At 52.7% G+C, this 19,283-nt stretch overlaps 1 protein-coding gene across 2 annotated transcripts in view; it reads left to right on the forward strand.

Moving 5' to 3' along the window:
* Positions 1-19,283, forward strand: part of DPH1 (diphthamide biosynthesis 1) — a 52,844-nt gene that overhangs the window by 8,530 nt on the left and 25,031 nt on the right. Inside the window, exons 3-4 of one of the 2 annotated variants that reach the window (XM_077311636.1) lie at positions 1,708-1,771; positions 17,279-17,400. In XM_077311636.1, the coding sequence (XP_077167751.1) occupies positions 1,708-1,771; positions 17,279-17,400 (186 nt within the window). The remainder of the gene's footprint in view (positions 1-1,707; positions 1,772-17,278; positions 17,401-19,283) is intronic. The other variant, XM_077311635.1, reaches the window with a different exon arrangement.

The raw sequence follows: 19,283 nt of genomic DNA on the forward strand, positions 1-19,283 counted from the left end.
GACATGCCTCCCTGGCAGGATGGCAGGAGAGGCTGGTGTGCCCGTCAGCCAGAGCACCTCTGCCTGCTTGGCGTGGGTGATGGAGCGGAGGGTACCCCTGGGGTTGCCAGCCAAAGTTCCCTCTAATTCCCCACCTCACCTGCTGAGCAGAGCAGCTCACATCCTGAGCAGAACACAACTGATGCAATCTTTAAATGGGCTCCAGATGACTACTGTACAGGGCTATCTGGGTTAATGAGTGGCCATGAGCAGCTGTTCATGCCCGCAGTTTACGGGGGACCCTGTTGCCCACCTCCAGGTGGAGTGTGGAGATCTCCCAAAATTACAACTGATCTCCAGGCATTCTACCCCACTGGGGTCCCTCCCCTTCCCAGACTCCACCCTCCATAGCCCCCCCCTTCAATTTCTAGGAATGTTCGGAGGGAGGAGGGCTGAGCTGTCTGGCTTTAGGGGAGGGGCCAGTTCCCGCTGACCAGAGCTGCCTCCTTGGCTGGGTCTGAAGATGAAGCACGTCAGGTGATCTGGGCTGAAGGTGGGGGCCACCAACAGGAGTGCTCTACGATGAAGAAGAGCTCTGCTCTGTCAAGTCCGGCAGGTCAAAGGCTCCCTTCTGCCTGATTAACTGCTCAGCTGCCATAAGCTTGCCCCGAAAGTTAGGAGGTTTGAGAGAGAAAGTCAGAGTTGCCGGACCTCATGTTCAAACTGGGTTTGGATGTTGCTTTGCTGCTGAGTCTGGTCTGTGTGTGTGTGTGTGGCTTTAATTTTTCTGTCAGCAGCTTGGAACGTTTTGGACAGATGGCCTGATATTGAAATGCGTCTCTTCGAGAACAAGCACAGGATCCGAGGGGTTAACCCTCCACTGTCCTTGTTCTTGTAGTGTTTTTGCCTGGGGAAGAAGCATCCCTGCCCACCAGCATTACAGACACCCCCCGCTGTCCCGACTCAGGCCTGGATGTTTGGGTTTAAGGCCCAACAGAAAGGCTGGGAGTTCAGGCAGCTCTCAAAACCTGGCTTGGTCAGTCCCTGTTACACTGAGATAGGCTGAGAATGCAAATGCATGTGCATGCCCTCTATCTGTGCCCAGGATGCATTCATAGAATCATAGAGTTGGAACTACCTCCAAGGTCATCTAGTCCAACGCCCTGCAGAATGCAGGGAATTCACAACTACCTGCCCACTCAACGTGGCCCCAATTCCATGGCCAGTCTGGGCCGGAGGAAATTCGCCTCCTGACCCCAAAGTGGTGATCGGCATTTCCCCGGGCATGCAAGACAGGGCCACAAGACTCAAGCATGGATACAGCCCACCCACAGTCTGCCAAAGTCCACAGAATCAGCATTTCTGTCCGACGGCTATCTAGCCTCTGCTTAGATCTTCCAAAGAAGGAGAACCCACCAGCTCCCGAGAAAGCCTGCGCCACCGAGGTACCGCTCAAACTGTCAGGAACTTCTTCTGGATGTTTAGCCGAAAATTCTTTTGAATTCACAAATGCCAGGGCGAGGTGTATCATGGGAAATAGGGGTTTTTTTTGTTTGAGGAATGTAAAGTAAAAGAGGAGGCCTCAGGATCGCAGCTTCCAAAACCTAGTTCTGTGGGAGAATATGCTGGCTGAGATCTTTGGACTGGAACCTGGCCTAAGGCTTGTGCATGAACCAAGCCATGCTCTCCTCATGCGCGCTCTCTCTCTCTCTCTCTCTCTCTCCTCAGTGGCCCTGCAAATGCCTGAAGGTCTCCTCATGTTTGCTTGTACCCTCGCTGACATCATTGAGAGGTAAGGGGTGGGGAGGGAAGCTTGCTTTTCCTCAGGGCTGCTCGCTGACTTGGGTCAGAGCGGAGTGGAGCAGCCGATGGATGCGTGGGAGAGAGGGAGAGGCTGGGAGTCACACGTTCGGGTGCCGCTCATCTTTTCGCAGATCTCAGGGCGTGGGACTGTTCTGCTGCTGAAAAGGGCAGCCCTTCCCCCGTCAAGTGACTGCAGGGGTCAGCCTTCTCTTTGTGGGAAGATCTTCTTGTGGGAGGCAGGGGAGGGAGGACCGATTGGGAGGGGAGAGTCAGGTGGGTGGGCCCCGTTGGCCTGAAGCAGCAGAACCAAGTTGGGAGTCCAGGGGCACATTTAAGCCCAACCAAGTTTTATTCTGGATATAAGCTTGCTTATATACTTTGGCCACCTCATGAGAAGGAAGGACTCCCTGGAGAGGAGCCTAATGCTGGGAGCGATCGAGGGCCAAAGAAGAAGGGGACGACAGAGAACGAGGTGGCTGGATGGAGTCACTGAAGCAGTCGGTGCAAACTTAAATGGACTCCGGGGAATGGTAGAGGACAGGAAGGCCTGGAGGATCATTGCCCATGGGGTCGCGATGGGTCGGACACGACTTTGCACCTAACAACAACAAGCTTGCTTGCGCCCAGGGTGAAACTTTGTTGATCTCATGTTTTGATGGGGGGTATTAGTAGGCTGAGTGGGGGTAGGGGGGGAAAGAGTCTGTTTTTTTCTCACACTGCCTACTAAAGCCAGTGGGAGCGATGACAGTAGCAGGCCACCATTTCTGCATCAGGCCAAAATGGAACAACAGGCTTGTCATTTCAGAGGGTAGCCCTGTCAGTCTGTAGTAACCAGTGAGATTTTACTCCAGGAGAGCTTTCGGGACCAGTGAGTTTCAGGCTGTAAGCCGGGCTTTCTCAGCCACGAAACCCTGAGGTTTCTCGATAACCCTGGAAGGGTTTCCCGATTGGGTGGGAGTTAATTAATGTTTAGCGTATTTTAAAAATCTGTTAAACATTTATCGGGTGATATGACCATATGTGGTCATGTTGACCCCCCTCACCTCTCAAAATGGCCAATGATGGGGCTGGAGGGGGTGGGAAGGGGAGGGGCCCCGGGTGGGCGTGTCCACAGCTCTGCTTCCCAACCATATTCTGCATGATCCTGCCCCTTCTGGGATTTCTCGTAGCCTGAAGAATCTCTCAAGGGTTTCTCAATGGTAAAAACGTTGAGAAAAAGACCTCTCTAAGCTTTTGAGAGTCAGAGCTTCCTTCCTCAAACCTGGTTAAGCAGAAGTCCCTTGATCTGAGTTGCCTCAGGGGGAGGCGGTATATAAATACAAATAAATAAATACAAATAAATGAATGAATAATAAATAAGGTGGGTGAGGTGTTGTAAAGAAAGCTCTGATTACGTTCATATTGTCATCGCAATGCATATTGTATTCTGTGTGATTAGAACCGAGGGGGAAATGCCTGGGAGCAGAGGTCAAGCACTCCAACACGGGACTTGCGGAGGGTGGGAATGGCATGGGTAGGGTATAGAATCATAGAACCATAGAGTTGGAAGGGGCCATGCAGGCCATCTAGTCCAACCCCCTGCTCAACACAGGATCAGACCAAGGCATCCTAAAGCAGCTCTCCGGACCAACCCCGACCACTACATGGTGTTTATTTTTTTTCCCAGCTGGCCAAGCGTGGTCCAGGAGCAGTTGACCCTACTCTGCCTCTGGCCTGTGCGACTGGCAGGGGAGGTGGCCTTATGCCATGGCTGGGGAAAGGGAGCCCACTGGCGCTGCCCGCTTTGTGCCCAGCAGAGCAGATAGCTTGGCAACGCCCCCCCTCCCCCTTGCAGCATTTCTGGCTGTCCTTGCCCCTTTAAGAGCAACTGCCTCCTTCCCAGCATGGGGCCTCTTTTAAGTCTCCGACTTCAAAGGCAGCTGATTATGGCGATCCTTTTATCTGAATGAAACCTGAAGCATGACTTCCTCCTGCGGAAGCTTGGCTGGTTCTGAGCCTCCGTGCTCCTCCACCCTCCCGGGCTGCCAAGGCGGAAGGGAGGAGGGGGCTGGCATGGCCAATGTGTGACCCATAACTGTCATGCCCTTGACTCCTCACCAGAGCCCCCTGGGACTTCTGACTTGCAGATGAGTGTGAGATTTACCGCCCAAGCCCCGTATTGCTTGTATTCTCGAAAAGGAGCAGTATTATCACCAGCTTGGGCCCCCTGATCCCTTTTATATGTATAACTAGTTCGGTATCCAGGACCACCTTTGAGAGCCACAAGGGATTCAGGGGCGAGCTTTCGAGAGTTAAGGCAGACACAAAGATCTCTATTTATGTTCCTGTGTGACAAAGGGAGCTTGGACTGCCAAAAGCTTACACCAGGGGTGGCTCTCCAGCATGCGCTGGCAGGGGCTCATGGGGATTGTAGTCCGTGGACAACTGGAGAGCCGCAGTTTGGCCACCCCTGCCTTCTTAGACCCTGAAACCTCTGGGTCTGTAAGATGCTTCTGGAATGGGACCTATCAATCTTTTACTGCAGACTGACATGGCTGCTGTCCGGGACATTCTAAATATACACAGATATGATCATTGCCTCCCTGTTTGTGGGCAACCTGCCTTTTAGCACTGGGCCCCCTTGCTGGCTGCTTCTGTAAACAGAATAGTGAATAATTCTTCTCTCCCTCTTTTCTGCTGTCTTTTGCCCAGCTAACCGAGGGGGGCCTGGGCACAGAGTTGTGGCTTTGCAAGCACAAAGGCCCCTGCATCTCCCTAAGGAGTGAGTCTGGGAAGGGTTCGAAAAGAAGAGCTGGGGGGTTTGTGCCTGGCTCTTTCCTACCCAGATGCAATCGCCTTCCCTTCCTCTTCCCACAACAGACACCCGGTCAAGTTGGTGGGGTTGAGCGAGCTCAGAGAGAACCGTGACTGGTCCAAGGTCACCCAGCTGGCTGCAGGTGGAGGAGGATCGGGGAATCAAACCAGGTTCTCCAGATTGGAGGCCACCACTCTTAGCCACTGCACCCTGCTGCCTCCGCTGCTGCTGGTCAGCCAGCCAGTGGAAGGAAGGCTGCCTCTGAGGAATGGCAGCGTCCTCTGTCCCTTGCTGTTGAGTGGGCAGCGTTCTCTTTGCCCGCTGGCAGTCTGTTTGCCCCTGCCAGCTGCTCATACCTTGGAGCGCCTGGGGCCTTGAAAGAGAGTGGGCGTTTTGGGGGGCAGCACCTCTGGAGTACACCTCCTTGCTTTGCCGTGCTTTGTTGGCAGTAAATAAATACTGGAACGTTTCACCCCGCATTCATTTTTGAAAGTGCTTCTCCGCACAAACGGAAGCTTGGTTTGCAGAGACAACGGAAGCGTCGGAGCAGGATCCGAGCTTAACGGCAGCTTAAACCAGCATGATTTCCAGGGGATCAGCTTTCCAGACTCAAAACTGCCTTTGTCAGACGCCAAGCGGCAGGACAGTTTTGACGCGGTGTGTACACGTTCTGCGCTCTAACCCAATTTGCTGCTGAAAGCGAAAAACAAACGTTACACGGGTTCTTCAATTTGTCTGCTTTTCAAAAAGGAAAGCCTCAAACGTTTCACTCTTTCTTTCCAAGCCTTGCAGAGTGCAGGGGCATTTCCCCCCTTGGAGCCCATGTTTGCTCTCAGTAGAAGCCCTGCTGGGTCCTACCTGATTGCCCGCAGGGGCCAGCCCTGGTGCCTGAAAGGCCGTCCAGGAGAGCAGAGAGGCCAAAGTCTTCCCCCTTTCACCCAACTGGCATTCATCGTGCACTTCCTCTGAATGTACACACAGGAAACTGCCAGTCTATTGGTCCATCAGGGTCTGTATTGTCTGCTCAGTCTAGCAGGGGCTCTCTAGCGGTCAGGTAGAACCATCGAGTTGGAAGGGCCCAGACAGGCCATCGAGTCCCACCCCCTGCTCAATGCAGTCTCAAGAATCCAGGATGAATCTCTGTCCAGCTGCTGCTTAAAGACCACCATTGAGGCGGAGCTCACCGCCTCCTTAGGCAGCCTATCCCATTGCTGAATTACTCTTGACAGGAAAATGTTTTTCTTGATATCTAGCCGGTACCTTTAAAGCTGTTACTGCGGGTCCTATCCTCTGCTTCCCACGGAACCTTTCCCTGACCTCTTCTAATTGACAACCTTTCAGATCCTTCAAGAGAGCCCTCCTGTCCCCTCTCAAACTCCTCTTCTCCTGGCTGAACATTTCCAAATCCCTCATCCTTTCTTCAAAGGGCTTGGCCCCCAGGCCCGAGGTCATCCTGTTTTACTCTGCACCCTCTCCATTGTGTCTTCCTCCGTATATTTCACATCACCCGCTCCTGTTAACTGGAGGGTATGAACTTTCTGCAGACAAAGCAGAGGCTCTTCTTCATAGAGTTGGAAGGGGCCATACAGGCCATCTAGTCCAACCCCCTGCTCAATGCTGGATCAGCCTCAAGCATCCAGTAGAAATCTCTGTCCAGCTGCTGTTTAGAATCATAGAATCATAGAGTTGGAAGGGGCCATACAGGCCATCTAGTCCAACCCCCTGCTCTACGCAGGATCAGCCCAGAGCATCCTAAGCATTTATAGGTAATGCAGTATACTGTGACCCTTGTTAGATCCTGTGTCAGTGATTTCTGAAGGATTAATGGTGCGTGGGTTCCGCCCTGAATCTCCTGCTTTCGACTACATTGTGTGAAGTTCTAACAGAATGGGAGGCAGAGGTCTCCTCTCTCTGGCTCAGGCACCCTTTTATAAACCTCTAAGCTGGTGGGATGAGTAAGGGGGTGTTGGTTGGGCCTTTGCTAAAGGGACCGTGCTCTGCTGCCGATCAACAGCCAGGCCGGGCGGCAGCGGCTCTCTCACCTCCCACAGTTGGAATGGTGAACGCCACGGATTGTGGGCTTCCCGTTAAACCACACCCCACCTCCCCCCCCTGCTGCTCCTGCATTTAGATGGCTTGGCATGCAATATTTAGACCTTAAGGGAGGCGGGGGTCATGGCCGGGGGTGGGGTGGATTGGGAGCAGCCAGTGCCTGCTTCATGAATGCCAGAGCGGGCCACAAGGCCCAGGTTGGTGCTCGGTGCCCCTTGCTTGGATCCTGGGTCGTTTTGCTGCTGTCACCACCTCCCTCTGGGGGGAGGGTTCTCCCCTCTGCTGCTGCACAGCTTGCGTCCACGCGTGGGGTCGCTGAATGCAGCCAACCGGACTTTGCCGTTCTCTCCTTTGCAGGATGGGCAGCCAATGGTTAAGAGGCAGAGTACACAGCCTGGCCGTTCTTGGCAGGGCGGGCACGTCTCTAGCCTGCCAAGTGTGAAATGCGCCATTCTGGCAGAAACTTTAAAGGTCCCCAAACAAGCCAGGACAGGGCAGTGGTGAAGATCAAAGGGAGGACGGATGCTCAGCGCACTCCCGGCGGCAGAGCATGCCCAGATGGGGGAGCGGAACGTTGGGGAGCCCCTCCTATGGGCACACCTGAATTCTGCCTCCCCACCTTGTGGAAAGGATTGAGTTTGCCATCCCTTGAACAGGCCAGGTTTCCCTCCAAGCCCTGCTCCCTTTTCCAGAAGGGAATGCAAGACTCTTATTGGGTTAATTTTTTAGAAAAATTATCATATGTCTCGGAAGCACAGAAGCTTTAGGCAGTATCCTCGATTCTCCACATTTCCCGGTTAAGGGGGAAATGGTGTTCTAACAAATTACAATGATGACCCGACTCCAGTGGTAACAAGAGCAAGAAATTTTGCGTACATAATTAGAAGCCCATCTTACATGCTGTGTTCTGGTAGGTACATTTGACTTCTCGTGAACAGATTAACTTGCTTCGGCTCCAAGGCCAGGTAAGCGAGAGAAAAGAGGCCCCATATAGGATGAAACAGAGAATGGGAGGGATCAACATTTCAGGGATGAGAGGGTGGGGCTAACAGAATTCTCTTAACCCTTTCCCTCCCCTTCCCTGTGTAACTTGCATGCAGTATTACAATATCCCCGCTAACCCCTGAATAGGGGCACAATCCTTTATCTGACTGCTGTATTTCTCCCTCGGTGCCTGATTTCTTTTGCTGGACTTTGGGTCCTCGGATCTGGGACTTTCTTAGGCGATCTTTGTTGTGCTTTTTCATTGTAGCCTCTAACATTGTAGAGGGAGAAATGCTGTGATTGGACGCGGGCCACAATTTGGGAAGAGGCGGAACTGAATGGAGATTGTGGAAGGTTATTAGCAAGAAGGGATCCTATGCAGCTCTGGTGGGAGGAGTAGCCCAGAGAGCCTCCTCCAAGGAAGCGGGTGGGTGCTCAGCTCTCTCTGCTAGGACAGGGTGTGTGTGTGTGTCTGGGTGTCTGGCAGGCATCCTATCTAATCAGGTGTGTACCTTCAAATAGGCCAAGTGCAGAAATACTGAAGAAAGAGCATCTCCCTCCCCCCCCCCAATCCATTTGCAGAAAAATTGCAAGGGCCCTTGTTTTAATTACGCGCAACCCTGTTTCTCCCCCCCCCTCCTGCCAAGTTAATGAGGTCTAGAGCCTCCTTAGGCAGTCTTCTGTGCTGACTGTGGGAGGTGAGGTGGGGTAGGGGGGGAGTGGAGGAAACAGAGGGGGGGAAAGGCTTCTTGGAAGCACTTCTGTTGACTTGTCAGATTGGACCCCGCTGGTCGGTCCAGTGTTCCAACAATAGTCAACCTGGTGCTTCTTAGAAGGTCCTGAGCAGCAAGGGTAGACTGCTTCTGACCCTGGAGGTTTTGCGTAGCCACCATCTTCACGATGCTGGCCTGTTGCCGGAAGGCAGCAGGGAACCTGGGTTGGATGGGTGTGTGTGTATGGGGTGGGGGGTGCTTTGGCCTCCTTTCTCCTTATGCTGAACCTCAGGCGCTGTGCAGAGAGCATTAGTCATCTAACAAGCTTGGTGGGGAGGGTGGCCTTTCCTTGCAGTCTTGCTCTTCGCGCCGCCAGCTCTGGGGAAGAAAGTTGTGAATGGGAGAGCGCCAGAGCCCAGTGTACTGAGAATGGTGTTTTTAGCACGGCTGAAACGTTGAAGTGAGGTTGCCCAAATTCTCTGCCTCCAGAAGCTGACTGGGAGGCCGGAGGGGGAGGGGCTGTGAATTATGCAAAGCAAGCTCAATCAGCTGCAATTGCTTATTCTGCATAATCCTCTCTGCCGCTCATGAGGAAGTGCAGGGCACCCGACTCCTCCTTCTCTTCCCTTCCCTGTGGGAATTCAGGTCAGTCTTCCCCTGGCAGCAGGAAATTTGCCAGCAGTTGCCAATAAACCTTCAGGACTAGCCCCTTTAAAACAAGAAAACTGGTGGGTTGGAGCCAGGCTACATTGGTATTGTCCATTGATTTCCCCCCTTCCTGCTGCAGAAGACCTGCCTGTCATTCTGCAGGGTCTCCGACCCACCTGGAAGGAGAAGCAGAAAAGGTTCCCTTCTGCCACAGGACGTGCTATCATTCATTTCTTAGGTGTATATTATTGATTGATTGGATTTCTGTGCCGTTGGAGGCTCGTGGGCTTGGAGTTTCCTCTTAGGTCTGCAGTTGCATCTTTTGCCTCCTCAATTTGGTGTGGTTCTTCAGACCGCCTTTTCGGAAAATATATATATTTTTAATTTTTATTAATCTTTATCCCGCTTTTCTCCCAAATTAAGCCCCAAAGCGGCTTACTCCATTCACCTTTCTGCACGACAACCCTGTGAGGTAGATGAGGCAGAGAGAGTGTGACTGGCTCGAGGTCACCCAGTAAACTTCCACAGCATTTGAACCTGGGTCTCTTGGGTGCTAGTACGATGCTGTTAACTGCTAAATCACACTGGCATGACTTCATGCCCCACACTTTCCACAGTGAACATAGATGCAAAGAATTCCTTCTGCTTCTCTGATGTCTCCCTATCTTCCTTTAGCAATCCTTTTATGCCTCGATCATCCAAAGGTCTAGTGATTTCCCTGGCTGGCTTGCTGCTCTGGCGAGATTTAAAGCAATGCTTATTGGTTTCTTTTAGTAAGCTGATCCTCGAGTTCTCTTTCTGAACGCCGAATTGTGAGCTTACAGTACTTTTGCCAGACTCTGTTTCCCTTCTGTTCAGACCTCTCACTTTTTAAAAGAAGCCTTTTGCTTTTTTTTAATGACAAAAAAGATCTGGCATGGTCCAGATCATCATGGTCCACATCAAAATCACAAGATGTCATAGTCCCATTGTATACGGCACTGGTCAGACCACACCTGGAGTACTGTGTGCAGTTCTGGAGGCCTCACTTCAAGAAGGACGTAGATAAAATTGAAAGGGTACAGAGGAGAGTGACGAGGATGATCTGGGGCCAAGGGACCAAGCCTTATAAAGATAGGTTGAGGGACTTGGGAATGTTCAGCCTGGAGAAAAGGAGGTTGAGAGGGGACATGATAGCCCTCTTTAAGTATTTGAAAGGTTGTCACTTGGACGAGGGCAGGATGCTGTTTCCATTGGCTGCAGAGGAGAGGACACGCAGTAATGGGTTTAAACTACAACAATATAGGCTAGATATCAGGAAAAAAATTTCACAGTCAGAGTAGTTCAGCAGTGGAATAGGCTGCCTAAGGAGGTGGTGAGCTCCCCCTCACTGGCAGTCTTCAAGCAAAGGTTGGATACACACTTTTCTTGGATGCTTTAGGATGCTTTGGGCTGATCCTGCATTGAGCAGGGGGTTGGACTAGATGGCCTGTATGGCCCCTTCCAACTCTATGATTCTATGATTCTATCTTATTTTGTGATACAACTGCCCCCAGTTTCTTAATCTTCTCCTGAGTGCACTCCCACTTTGTAGCAGTTGGTGCAAAATCAGACTTTGGACTTGGTCCTATGTCAAGGAAGGAGCCGTGGCTGAGTGGAAGAGCTCCTGCTTGCCAAACAGAAGGTCCCAGGTTTGATCCCCAGCATCTCCAGTTAAAGGCCATGGCAGTAGGTGATGTGAAAGACCTATGCCTGGAGAGCAGCTGCCTGTCCAAGTAGGCAATACCTAACTTGATGGACCAAGTGTCTGACTCAGTTGAAGGCAGCTTCATGTGCATTCATGTCTGTGTGTCACCTTGCCGGGCAGAGGCCCCAGGGTCTGGAGATGTATATTTTGGGGTGGCGCAGACCTTTTAAATTAGGAATGTGGTTGAATTCACAAATGTGGAATTAAGAACCTCGAACCGACTTCGGCTTTGGGTGTTTGGTGGCACTTTGGGGGCAGGCTACAGTGGTCTTCCCTACTTGGGTCCATGCCAGCCCTGGCTGTACATTCTTTATTTCGGCACAGGATGACGCCTGACAGCCTCGCGCACGCCTCTGCACATGGCATGTTTCCTTACTGAACTTCAGAGTGCAAGGCACACCTCCCAGGAACAGCCAGGTATGCAGGAGAAAGAGAAAGCAGCCTTCTTTGCCTGTGTGCAAATGATCTTTGTCCCCTGGTCTTTTTTGGGTGCCCTCCTGCACCTAGCTAGATGTGGGGAGGGGGCTTTTAGCAGCATCGTGCCCCCCGCCTTCTCTAAGACGAGTGGATGACTTGTTCATCGCTTGACCTTCCGTGGGAGAAGGCTGACGAGCCACTTGCCTGTCCTGTGATCCTTCTTCTTTAATTAATTTATAGTACACCTTTTTCACCGAGGCGCAAGATGGCTTACCTGCTGTTAGTCAATGCAACCAGGGAGGGGTGGGGGCTGAGACTCCTAATCAGCAATGCTGTCAGAGTAGGTATACAGAAATTTGAAACAAAGCCAAAAGTATTAGACATGATATGTTAAACAATGCAGAAAATGGTCTTACATAAGCCGGAGACAATGCAGTGGGAACAGGGCGATGCGTACGGCAACGGGTAACCTGCACGGCCCCTTCATGAAAGCCTCTTCCAGGAGCGGTCCAGTATAATAATAGCCCTGTTTCCTTTATCGAAATGCTCTCCTGGACCATTCTGTCCCCCGTAGTTTGCAGGAGGCCGAGGGGGTGGGAGCGTGGCTGCTCCGTAAGGTGGGGGCTGTAAAAGGGAGTGCAGGCCTACGGGTGGTTGTGGGTGCTTGCCCCTTTGTAGGCGGGGTCTCCTGCAGAAGGCCTTGCTCCAATCTGTGAAACTCTCATGGCAGAGCCAGGCGGGAGAGGCAGCCCTGCAGATGTGAAGGGCTTTGCATGTTATCACCAACACCATGAATGTGAGATGCCTGTTCCCAGCTCTGATGGGGACGATGTAACACAAGCAGAGTCCTGCTGGATCGGTCCAGTAAGTCCATCTAGTACCTCACACGGTGGCCAACCAGTTCCTCTGGAGGGTCCACAACAGGGCAGAGAGGCTGAGGTCTTCTGCTGATGTTGCCTCCTGGTTAACGCCCCTGAATGTGGAGGTTCCTCTCAGCCACCATGGCTAGTAGCCGATGATAGACTTATGCTCCATGAATCTATCTTAATCCCCTTTTCAAGCTGTGTATCAATCACCGCATCCTCTGGCAGCATATGCCTCCTTTTAATCATCACGAGCCTTTGTTAGCGTGATAGCCTCCTTTTAATAGCTCCCTGCGTAAAGTGGTGTTTCCTTTTGCCCAGCCTGAACCTACTGCCCGTCAACTTCATTGGATGCCCTCAAGTTTTGCAATTGGGGAAAAAAAGCTATGTTTGTCAACTGTCTCCAGCCCAGGCATAACTGTGTCAACCTCTATCATGTGTGTCCCCCTCCTCCCCACTAGTTATCTGTTTTCTCAACTGAAAAGTCCCAGATTCTTCAGCTTTTCCTCCTAAAGAAGGAGGTCTAACCCCCTTCCTCATCTTGGTTGCCCTCCTCTGTTCTTTTCCCAGCTCTGCCGTGTCCTTTTTGCGATATGGTCACCGGAACTGCTCTTAACATTCCAAATCAGGCTGCAGCATAGATCTATACAGGGGCGTTATAATATTGGCTGTTTTATTCTTCATCCCTTTCCTTATAATCCCCAATGTTGAGTTTGGCTTAAGGTCTGCTGCACACTGGGCTGACCCTTTCACTGGGCTGTTCACTAGGACCCCCGGATCCTTTTTTCTCTCAGTCTCAGCAAATTCAGACCCTGCTAGCCAATAACACATGGGGAGGGGTTTGGCTGTGCAGAGCAGGAAAAGTCAGACCACCAGGCAGGTCTTCTTGCAATGTGGAAGCTCTGGGCCTTTGTTCAGAGGTGGCACCTGGCCTTTGCACTAGGAGGAAGGAGCTGGTGGCACCTGTGGGGTAATGGCGTTGCCAGCATCGGACTCTAGGCTTGATTCCTGCCCAGCAGTTATTTCTTAAAAAAAAACATCTGGGTGTCCTCTGTGGCCACATTGCCACAGACAATTTTCCAGGCCTCTCCAAATGTCTTTTTTTAAACAAGACACCTACATGGGGAGAGTATTGAGCCAAGCAACTCTTGGGGGGGGGGGTGAAGCATGATGCATCCGGGGTTCAGGCTTCCTTTTGTGCTTGGGCTTCTCCCCACAAGGTAAGAAACCGAGTGTTTGGGATGCCAATGATGAGGAATCCCCGGCTCTCCATGCATTGTCAGTCAGTGGTAGGTCAGAGGCAGAAGGCCCCGGCCAGCGTTCCCACGTAAACAGTGTCGGAAAGAGTCAAGCCGCGGAGGTGAGCAGGACGTTCTTGGGAGCAGCTCCTGATTGTTTTGTGGGGCAGGGAGGGGCTTGGCTTTCCCGTGGACCACATTGCTGAATTGGGGGCATCGATGTAAATAGCGCCATGTGTATGAATCCAGAGCGCATAGCTGGGAGTGGTGGTGGCTGGATTTGGCAACAATGGACAGTGTAGATCAGGGGTAGTCGAACTGCGGCCCTCCAGATATCCATGGACTACAATTCCCATGAGCCCCTGCCAGCATTTGCTGGCAGGGGCTCATGGGAATTGTAGTCCATGGGCATCTGGAGGTCCGCAGTTCGACTACTTCTGGTGTAGATCATGGCTTCTTGAATCCTTCTTCTGGGGAACAGGTTAGAATGGCCGGATTCCAGTCTGGGAACACCTTTTCCCTTATATCCCCATCTCCAAGAGCATTAAGATCTGCAGAATGACGTCTGCTCAGCATCCCTGGGCCCAGCCTGGTGGGAGGTGCTCCCGAATAGTGTTCAGGGCCCTGCAGCACCGTACCTGTAAGGCGGAGCTGTTCTACCAAGCTTATGGTCAGGGCCCAAAATAACCCCTAAGACACACTGGTTGCACCGCTCCTTGATGTTCAAACCCCATCTTGATTGGGGGGGAATTGAGACTGGTGGTGTTTTTAACTTAATTGTTGTTTTCGGATGCTGCTTACCCGCCCTGAGATGTATTGGAAAGGCGGGCTAGAAAAATTAAGTATTTTTATTGATTGATTTGGAGACCCAACAAGTTTTTTTGGGAGGAGGGCAGTGGGCGGGGTATAAGTCAACATCTTGTTGGTCTCTTAAGGTGCAGCCTGGCCTCGAATGGAGCGGTCCAGCCAGGTCTGTTCACCGCGGCTTCCCTTCGCATCCCGGGGCGAGCTCTTTGGCTCAAGCACCGCACTCCTTGCCTGCCAAAACGGGCATCGCAGTTGTGCAGGAGAATGCAAAGGTCACAGAGTACTTGGCAAGTTTAGAAAGGGCAGCCCGGAATCCTGGGAGTGCTGAGCTGTGTCCCGGTGTGTGTGTATACTTCAGCAGGAGCTTGTCGTTGGTGGCTAGGAGCCTGAGCCAGCCTCAACAGGTGGGGCAGCTGCCAGGGTGTCCACCAGGGCCCACCGCTGCCAACTCCCCAGCAGGCAGCCTCCCTGACTGCTGGTGAGCAAGTGCTGCCCCAGCCGGGCCTCCAGCTGCATGCTGTGCCTGGTGCCGTCAGGAAAGGGGCTGCGGGCCACGCAGGTGGCTGAGAGCATGGGCAGTTGGAGGGCTTGTGAGCAGGGCAAGGAGAGATGAGACACTGGGGTGAGGGTCTGGGAAGGGGGGGACAAGGAAACCCTCTTCTCAGGGCCTCCCGGAATCTGGAACCGGCCCTGCTAGGAGCTGCTGTGGGCAATTCTGTCAGAGCCCTCTTTGGGCCTAGAACACAGCAGGATGCAGCCTCGGCCCCTCTGCCCTGTTATTGGCCCTCCAGAGGAGATGGCTGGCCACTGTGTGAGACAGGATGCTGGACTAGATGGACCACTGGTCTTATCCAGCAGGGCACTTGTGTTCTTATGAATGCCTTGGTCTCAATGCCCTGTTGTTGGTCCTCTGGAGGAACTGGCTGGCCCTTGCCATCTCCAGCATGGGATATTTCTGAAGACTTGGGGGAGGTGCCTGGGGAGGGAGCGCAGTAGGAACATGATGCCACCCATGCTCCAAAGCTGCCATTTCCTCCCAGGGAACAGAACTCTTGTCATCTGGAAATCTGTCAAAATTCTGGGAGAACTCCAGACCCCACCTGGAGGTTGGCAATCTCTACTTGTCCCCAGTGACGGGCGTTTTCTGGAATATTCTGCGCTGGGCCAGAAAATTGTCCGGGGCCCTAAACAGAACGTGATCTGATTTTGCACGTTGATTTCAATGCGTTTAGTAAGCAACAGCGTACCTACCCCGTGTTAATATCCCAATAGGGACCAATACTCCAACCACATAGCGGGGGGGATCGGTGTAGCTAACCTGTTGTATTCAAAGAAATTCAAAGCATTGTTTGGGAAAGGATTCTGTCGGAATAATGCCTGCAGAAAATCAAGGACAATATAAAATGCCTCTTCTCTTGCAGTGTTTAAATTTAAGAAAGAATTAAAAAAAAAAAAACCACCACCCTGAAAATTGTTTACGAAGCAAAAGGAGGCAAAAAGCCCAGTAGCTCCAAAAACGGTTGATGTGCTCATTGCGGGCCACCCAAAGAGCCATGCATGATATGCCATAGATGTGGGCGTCTTTCATCTGCTCCGGCAGAACTGCCCTCCCTTATGCAGAATTTGCCGGGACACCTCATCCCTTGCATGGTTTGTTAGTTCCGTATCAGTCCGGGGATTACAACATCTCTTCCACCCCAGGAGGGGAAACCTGCAAATAAGAACGTTAGATTTGGTTTGGGCTGGGTCAGCACGGCCGATCCACCCGGCCTCAGAACTCGATTTGGTTCAGTTTGGAGGATGATGCGCATTTGTGTTTTCTTCCTCTCTGCTCCCCCTCCCCTAATTTGCAAATCGATAAAACATACAAGTACTTTCTCTACTTCTCGGGATAATTGCCTGAGAAATGTGAATTCCAGCAACTTTGAAGCACCCGAGCTTGCCTCTTATTGGCGTTCCTTCGTGGCTGTTCATTTCGTAAAACAAGGACTCTTTAGGAATTGAACGTTTTCTATGGAACGATCGTGTGCTGGAAAGTAGATTCGTAGAGTGGGAAGGGGCCAGACAGGCCACCCGGTCCAACCCCCTGCTCAGTGTAGGATTAGCCTTGAGCATCCAGGATAAGCATCTGTCCAGCCGCTGCTTGAGGACTGCCAGGGAGGGGGAGCTCACCACCTCCTTAGGCAGCCGATTTCACTGCTGAACTACTTTGCGAAATTTCCTGATATCTAGCTGGTACTGTTCTACACACAGTTTAAAGCCATTACTGTAGGTCCTCTCCTCTGCCGCCAACAGGAACTGCTCCCTGCCTTCCTCTGACAAACTTTCGGATGCTCCTGTGCTCTCTCAACCTCCTCTTCTCCAGACTGAACATTCCCAAGCCCCTCAGCCTTCCCTCATAGGGCTTGGTCCACAGACCCCAGATCTTCCTCTCTGCTCTCCTCTGCACCCCCTCCATTTTGCCTGTGTCCACGTCTTTTGCATCCCCTATCAGATACTTCAAGAGAGCCCTCCTGTCCCCTTTCAACCTCCTCTTCTCCAGGCTGAACGTTCCCAAGACCCTCAGCCTTCCAAGTCCTCCTCCCTAGATTGTCCCTTGTGCATCCCTAGCTCTATCTGCTGCCAGCAAGAGCCCTGAGCTACAGAAGGCACCCACTGACCAGGCCCAGGGAGTGGAGGGTCTTCAGCAGACGTATCTCCTAGCTGCCTGCAGTCTTTCGCCCCCCTGGAAGAACTGGGAGTGGATTTCCAGTGGGACTCCTGCCAGTGCTGGGGGCGGCCCCCTCCTAGCTCCAGACGAAGCAGGGTCCTCTCCCCGCTGTGAGCAGGAGATTCGCAGGAGTGCCTAATCCCCTGGACAGCCAGGCACATTTCCCCAGCTGAAGAGACGGATTAGCTCCTGGTTTAATGATGTGGCCAGGCCTTGGGCAGCTTTTCCTCTTCCCTGGGAGGAGCCTTTCCTGATAGCTCTTTCCAATTCCCCCTGCCAAACAGTTCTGGGGTGTTCACAGGCAAACGCCTTGATCCTTTTTTACAACTCGGGAAATTAGGCCGGCACTCCAGCCTTCCTATGGGCTTGCGGGGAAAGGGCTTGAAGTAGGCCTCTCGAATGCAGCCCCATGGCCATCTCCGTAGCCCCTGTGCTGTCTTGGCTGGCTAGTGGAGAGCCGGGGGGGGGGGGAAGGGGGGAAGGCCGGGGAAGGCCAGTTGGCCCCGGGACTTGCTGACCCCCCCCACTCCTCTTTCCCTTGCAGGTTCACCGGAGCGGACGCTGTTGTGATGGGCGATGTGACCTATGGGGCCTGTTGCGTAAACGACTTCACTGCCCGGGCGTTGGGAGCCGATTTCCTGGTGCACTACGGCCACAGCTGCCTGAGTACGTAGCCCAGGCTGGCCTTTGCCCCGGATTCCGATGGCGCCTCTTTCTTTGCCCCCCTCCCACGTAGCTCTGGACTTGGCAGGGGAGGGCTGCGCCTTAAGGCTGCCTGCTGCGGTACATGGGGAGCCCCACACTGGGACTCAGTTGAGTCTGGCTACTAGTCACGATGCTGAACGGGGCAGCAACAAACAGCTGGTGCCAAGACCCCCGATGGGCACACATGACGCTGCCTTGTGCTCCATCGGGCCATTCTTAAATACCGCATTGTGCGACGACTTCTAAAGTTTGTGTCTCCTACTGTAAACAAGCGCGAGCGTTATTGATTGGTTGATGGATGATTCCGTTTGTATCCCGCCACTCCCACATAATGGCTCGTGACGGGTAACCGTCGTCTTTCACAATAAAATCCCATCAAATGACATGGTCCCGTTAAAACTCCATCTCCACCCCCAACAATGGTCTAAGACTCCCTGCGGGGGCTGCCCAGGCAGCCTGATGTTCCCGCTTGCTCAGCTCAACGAAGGGCCCAGATCTTACTTGCCTTGGCCCCATACAAAGACCTGGCGGAAGAGCTCCATTTTACAGGCCCTGAGCAACTGGGAAAGTTCCGTCAGGCCCTCAGCTCTCCCGGGAGGCCATTCTCTCAGGTCGGGGCCAGTATCGAAAAGGCCCTGGCCCAGGTCAAGGCCAGACATACCTCCCTTGGGTCAGGGACCACTAACAGATTCGCACCCACCAGGCAAAGGACCCAGTGAGGGGCATAAGGAGATAGGCAGGCCCACAAGTATGTAGGCCCCAGACTTTGGATGGCCTTAAAGGTTAACACCAAAACCTTGAACTTGATCTGGGCTTCAGCTGGCAGCCAATTCAGCTGTCTCAGCACTGGCTGGATCCCTATCCAGCCCTCCAAGGAGTTCCAGTGGGGACTCTAGCAGTTCTCATTTGAGAACACCCACAATAGTATCTCAACCTGTATACTTCCTGTATTTTATGAGCCCTTCTTGGTTGTCTACTCAGTTGGAGTCCCAGGCACAACTCTTTCACATCCCCTACTTACCTGATCTTTGTAACCTGAGCTGCCGGGATAGGGACCATGGCTTAGTGGTAGAGCCTCTGCTTGACATGCAGAAGATCCTGGGCTCAATCCCCACATCTCCAGTCAAAAGGGATCAGGTACTAGGTGATCTGGACGAGCTCCATCTGAGCTCTCCTGCTGGTTCAGTAGACAATTTACTTACCTTGATGGGACCAGTGGTCTGACGACTCAGCTTTGTGTGAGCTCAGGGCCTTCTGCATGCCAAACACATGCTCTGGCATGGACCCAGGAATGCCACTGTTCTGGCAGAGCACTCTGGAGGGTTGCAGGCAGCCTGAATTGATTTCTCAGGGCATACTCTCCCTTCTGTGTTAGCAAGGAAGTGCCTTGTATCAGTGCCCCCACACCTGAAGGCAGCTTGATGCGCTCCCGTAAGTGGTTGACCTGGCTGCTTATGCCCTAGTGCAGGGGTAGTCAACTTGTGGTCCTCCAGATGTTCATTGACTTCGATTCCCATGAGCCCCTGCCAGCGTTTGCTGGCAGGGGCTCATGGGAATTGTAGTCCATGAACATCTGGAGGGCCACAGGTTGACCACCCCTGCCCTAGTGGGCTATGGGCCCTGGAGCCACCAGAGATGCCCACGTGGTATGGGAACTGTGGAACTAGAGTTAACGCTGGCTTGATTTGTATTTTTGAGCTGGCACAATCCCCGTGTGGTTCTGCGCCTGCTAAAGTTGGGGAAAAACCCGGAAAAGTTGGCACGTCAGGGCAGAAGTTATCTTTTAAGTCCCCCGCAAGGGACCCTTGTCACCCGGAGCTTCGGCAAACAAATTTGGATCCTCC

This window comes from Paroedura picta, chromosome 15, assembly GCF_049243985.1.
Source record: "Paroedura picta isolate Pp20150507F chromosome 15, Ppicta_v3.0, whole genome shotgun sequence".
Lineage (NCBI taxonomy): Eukaryota > Metazoa > Chordata > Lepidosauria > Squamata > Gekkonidae > Paroedura > Paroedura picta.